Source organism: Nicotiana tabacum, chromosome 5 (genome assembly GCF_000715075.1).
Source record: "Nicotiana tabacum cultivar K326 chromosome 5, ASM71507v2, whole genome shotgun sequence".
In the NCBI taxonomy this organism is placed as follows: Eukaryota; Viridiplantae; Streptophyta; class Magnoliopsida; order Solanales; family Solanaceae; genus Nicotiana; species Nicotiana tabacum.
In genome coordinates this window covers 11915454-11921215 of record NC_134084.1, presented here as the reverse complement: position 1 = coordinate 11921215, position 5762 = coordinate 11915454, and the positions used below count along the sequence as shown (strand labels likewise).

Sequence of the window (5762 nt, the reverse complement as noted above, 5' to 3'; positions counted from 1 at the left end):
TATCATTATTTGTCTACTCCCTTGCCCCTTGTTTGTGATTGTTGCTTGGGTGAGGAAGAGTGATAAAGCACGAAGGGTGATGTCGTGCATTGTTTGCTATTATGAGGAAAGAGTGTAAAGCACGAAGGGTGATGTCGTGCCGCACGATGTACCATTCTGTGCCGATTTTATTGATTATATGGTGAGGAAAGAGAGTAAAAGCACGAAGGGTGATGCCGTGCATATTTTATTTATATGATTGTTTTGGTGAGGATGAGAGTAAAAGCACGAAGGGTGGTGCCGTGCATTTGTTGCTTTCTGATTCTTTGTTGATATTCGAGTTATGTTGTTTCTTTCATCATTTGTTCTTATTTGATTTACTTCGAGGTTATAGATTTCCTTACCTTGTTTGCCTTGTGATTGTTGTTTGTGTGAGGAAGAGCGTAAAGCACGAAGGGTGATGTCATGTACTGTTTTGGTGAGAACGAGAGTAAAAGCACGAAGGGTGATGCCGAGTATTGTTTTTGGTGAGAACGAGAGTAAAAGCACGAAGGGTGATGTCGTGCAAATTGTTGATTTTTGATTCTTGTTGACATTCTGGATTTGTTACTTTTTTCTGTTATTGAGGATTTCTATTTGAAACTGTTAGCTCCCCATAGCATGCTCCCCCCTCTTAGCTGTTTAAATTCTGTATATTTCCTTTTATTGCATATATCTGCATAGGTTATTTTTGGTAGGTCCTGTCTAGCCTCGTCACTACTTCGCCGGGGTTAGGCCAGACACTTACCAGCACATGGGGTCGGTTGTGCTGATGCTACACTCTGTGCATCTTTTTGCACAGATCCAGGAGCAACTTTTGGACCTCAGCAGTAGGATTTGATCGGGAGCTGACTTCAGTCCAGAGACACCGAGGTAGCCTTGCTGACGTCCGCAAGCCCGGAGTCTCTCTCTCTTTATTTAGTTTGTTATCTTTTGTACCGAAACAAACAATTTATAATTTTCTTTCAGACGATTATATTTAGTAAATTTTAGAAGTTCGTGAGCATTGTGACACCAATCATGGGTAGAGGATTATGTTAAACCTTCCACATTTAATTTCAGTTATATAAGTTAAGACTCCATTTTTATTTGATTGTCTCATTTTGCTTATATTATTGTGAATGTTATCAGAAATGTTTTAATGCTTGGCTGGCCTAGCTCCAATAGTAGGCGTCATCACGACCCCTGATGGAGGAAAATCCGGGTCGTGACAGATACTCGTTCTTCCCTTCACAAAAATAAAATCACAAACTTGGAAGTTATATGGCATAAATGAAAAAAATTATATTTGAAAATATGTAAACTTTTACTTTGAAACTTTAATATTGTACAAGAACAAAAATTAAGAATAAAATAAAAAATGGATATATATAGAGAGAGAAAAATAGATGTCATGATTGATCGGCAAAAGGAGTGTACATTTGCAGATGCCTTGAGGAAAGAATCAAAGAACTATGCATTTTTTTCTTTATGTAACCAAAAGTCCATTATACTTCTTTATTCCAAGTACATTATATATATATATATATTTGGTGATAAATTTTTTTCAAAATGTACTATAAAAATCTCTGTTCATATAAAAGCTATTGTGCATATCTATTTAAAGTGGAAATATTCAAGAAAAAGAAAATGACTCATCATAATATAACCTCTACCTCTATCCCAATAAGCACTGTTAGTTGAAATAAAATTTACCATAGGAAAGGAAAGTATAAAAATCAAATGTTACCTCTTAATTATTATGTGACACTGCAACCCCTTCCTTAATAATACATTTAACTGATGCTCAATTATTGTTATTTTTTTTATCTCTTATATGTCCTTCCATAAAGGTTACATATAATGATGATATAGTACTGGGATGATAAAATGAAAACTTCCTAGTTCCACATACTCATGTTTATGATATCACAATATAAAGAAAAGAAACAAACTTGATTAAACTTATATATATGGCTAATTCATAATTTTTATTAAGAAATTACCTCCTGATGTGTCACATGTGAAGGCTTGACGCATCAGGTATGTGTTTTTCACTTTCTGCTTTGCCTTCATTTTTCTCTTATGATCAACTTTTCCAACAATAAAACAAAAACAATTAGTGTACACTTGTTAACTTGAAAATTAAAAGCAACAATACTACAAAAAAAGCCTATTTTTATAGATCTAAAAATTATATATTCATACGCAAAAGTTAACTATTTTTACAGCTGACACCAAAAACTTACACCTGCTAGCAAACATTCTCTAAAGAGATTGTTCAAGTTTTACAGCTAACACCAAAAAAAATTTATACTTGTTAGCTAGACAACAACAAAATTCTAGATATATAAACAGAGACTTAATCCTACAAGCTGTATATTTAAACAGCACCGGATAATATAAATATCTACAGAAGAACCATAGTTAGCAGTCACCTATTTCCCTTAGTTCAAAAATCAGCAACAACCTACTTTTATCAGTTCAAAAATCACATAATACTCTCCCCCACTAGAAACACTTCATTCCCCTGAATGAACTACGTCGTGAGAGAGACTACCACTTTTGTTCATTTTTCATCACCCATGTGAACCTCATCCTCTATTTCAGAGGAGACATGTCCCTTTTGAACAACCTTATCTTCTGTTTCAACCAATTCTCTTGACCTTTTTGTTTTTTTGCTTGGTTGTCCATATTCATTTATAACTGGATCATTTTTGCTAGGTAGAAAGATACTGGAAAATGCATCAGAAGTAGTTAGTTGACCAAAATCAGGTAAATCACTAAAGATATTGCCCTCTTTAGTAGACACTGTGTCTGAAACATTTGGTGTATTATAAAGTAATGGAGGCTGGCTTAAAAATTCATCAGCATCACAAAATTGTGCATCAGGAATACGAGCAAATTCTCGAACAGTTGGTGCATCAGTTGGTGGTAAGGGTTGGTCAAGAGAATCAACAGCATCAAAAAATTGGGGAATGGGAGTAAGATCTGGATCGGAAGTATTTGGTACATCAGCTGATGGTGATGGTTGGTCTAGAAACTTAACAACATCGAAAAATCGTGGCATAGGAGTACTATCTGGATCGCCCCACACAATGGTGGGAAAACAAGGCATATTCAAGAAACCCCAGATTGTTCCCATGTTGCGCATCATGTTAGAAAATGTACAAAGCATAGTAGAATTATATATTGTACCTTGCATCAGGATGTTTTCAACTCGACGAAACCCCGACTTTATCAATTCTTCTAATTTTCCAGTCTTGTTCTCCATTTTTTCTTCTAACTTATCAATTTTTTTAGCAAGTTGAATAAATTGATGTAGCAACCCATCAACTTGAGCTACAAGTTGATTCATAACCATCAATTGCGCATTCGGCGCAAGGCGTGCTTGCCTTGGTTTTTCTTCTTGCCTTGACTTTCTTTTTGGACCATCCGTCTCTCCAATACTATCCCAAAAATATTTATTAGTCATTCCAGAATAAGATCTAACAGGCATTAGGCGGGTTGGGCATACATCAAACTTTTTCAGCAAATTTGTTATTATTGATGGAAAGAAAATGCTTCTTATATTTGGGTTATCTACACAATCTTTGATGTAAAGATTGATCATTTTTCCAACATCAATTGGCATGCGAGTACAAATGACATAGAGGATAAGAACTCTAGATGCCAATACCACTGAGTTATTTTGATATGGACATAATCTACTACTGATCAATGAAACCCATTGTCTATCACAATAACTAACATTTCTTCCCTTTAAATATTTTCTGGAACCATCAGCATAGAATTTCCAATTAGCCCCAAATGGACACAATTTTTCTTCCACTTCTTTCCAATTAGGTGTTTTAATCATTAATTGAGTCAAGTCATCATTCACCGTTTCTAAATCAAAAACTTCATTGATGCTTTCAGATGAGAAATTTACTGTTGTTCCTCTAACTACAGATTCATTCTTGTCCTTGTTAAGATTTACATAGAATTCTAAAACAAGTTCTAGACATAAATCACCTGGAGATTGTACAAAGCGCTCCCATTTGTAGTACTTGATGGTTTCAACTATCATCTCATCAAAATCACCATCTGCAACATGAAAATCCATTTCCTTTTCTTTAACGGTGTCTCTTCCCTTCCAATCTTCAGCAAGATTTTTACTGTTTGTCATTCTAAAACAGAGATGAGAACTATTAAAGAAGAAATGTGAATCGCAAAGGTAAAGAACAAAAGAAGAAATGAGTTGGGTCTCTCTCTAAAATCCTCCTCCTCCTCTCTAGGAAGAAGGTGAATAGTAATTCCATCACTATTCATCGGGCCATAACTTTGACATCCGGCAAGGTAATATCACAAGATTGGTCTTAAAAGAACCCCCTTCTCTTAGAGAACAATCCCCAACTGGTTTCATTCTCAAATTCATAACCTATTTTTCTAGATCTTAAATTCTATTTCGCGATTTACTGTAGCAAGCAGAATTTTCCAGATTTTGTTGTTATTTTTAGTTCTTCACGTCAATGATATGGTGACGTTTTGAGTAGCCATGGATGTTGTCGTCTCTCCCCAGCCTTTGGCTGTGGGAGAGCCACCAATAAAACCCACATATGCTGAGCAAATAGCAACAAAAATAGACCCCATACCTCGCACAACTCCAAAACTCAAACCAGTCCAGTTCATCCATGGAGAGCCAACTGTAATGTTTTCCTTAGAAGAACGACAACAGTTTGCTATGGAGGAAGGCTTGCATCAATCAGTAGTGATGAAAGTATCTCCAGGAGCACCAGAACTCAATGAGCAACGAGATTTACTGCCCAAACACTTAGGTGTTAAAGGTCGATGTATCATCGGTTTACTCGCACCAAGACAATTACTGCTAAGGTTTGATCGTTATGATGATTATGTAAGTGATTTAGCTCGCTCTGTTAATTATCTGTTGTATAAGGGTGTTCAGCTTCAATATCGTGTATTTCCATGGACGATTGGTTATAACCCAAAGGAGGAAACAACAAAAGCAGTGGTTTGGATATCGTTGCCGAATCTGTCACCAGATTTGTTTGTGATGCCTTCATTGTTGTCTATAGCATCTGATGTAGGAAAACCAATTGTCATTGATAAGGCAACACAAACTAAGTCCAGACCTAGCACTGCTAGGGTGAAGGTGATCTTAGACTTGCTTGACAAACATCCTAATCGCGTAAGGTTGCAAAGTGTGGATACAATTTCCGGAAAAGTACTGGAGGTATTTCAAGAAATCGTTTACGATAATTTGCCACTGTATTGTAATTGTTGTAAGCATCAAGGCCATAATGAAACTACGTGTCGAAGACTTCAAGAAAAAAAACGTGATGATGATGCTCAGATTGATGAAGAGCAGCATCGTCAAGAACAAATTGGTGGTGCGAAATACAAGGGAGATTTGCGTCAGTTTTTGAATGAGAGGAGGGCCTTAAATGATGGTGATCGAACTGCTGGAGATCACATTAACCATACATATGCTACAAAGGTGTTAATATCTCCTCAAAGGGCTCATGAACACGCTGAAAATTTGATCAAGACAACACATGTAACAGCTGTATCTACAAGGCATATGGGGCGTAATCCTGTTTCTAGTGCAATTGTCCCAGTTGCTAAAGCCCTTGATAGAGTTGCTCAAGACTTGAAGGCTGCAAAAAATGTTGTGGTTGATCAAGCTTTACCTGGAACTTCTAAAGGTTCAGCGTTTGTACCTGGGATGATGAATGACAGTGCTTTAGCTGCAGCTGTTCGAACAA

General features: G+C 36.4%; 1 protein-coding gene across 1 annotated transcript; it reads right to left on the bottom strand.

Annotated features, from left to right (window-relative positions):
- Positions 1-2161: 2161 nt before the first annotated feature.
- Positions 2162-5096, bottom strand: LOC142181102 (uncharacterized). The gene is made up of 2 exons (XM_075253346.1): positions 4012-5096; positions 2162-3446 (listed from the first exon to the last, which is right to left on the bottom strand). The coding sequence occupies exons 1-2, from the start codon at positions 4035-4037 to the stop codon at positions 2567-2569; spliced, it is 906 nt and encodes a 301-aa protein (XP_075109447.1). The 5' UTR covers positions 4038-5096; the 3' UTR covers positions 2162-2566.
- Between the last annotated feature and the right edge of the window lie 666 nt (positions 5097-5762).

Coding starts and splice junctions, on each gene's coding strand:
- LOC142181102 (XM_075253346.1), bottom strand. CDS start 4,037: ATGGGAGCGCTTTGTACAATCTCCAG. Junction 3,447..4,011: donor GCGCTTTGTACAATCTCCAG/GTGATTTATGTC, acceptor TTTTTGGGATAG/TATTGGAGAGACGGATGGTC.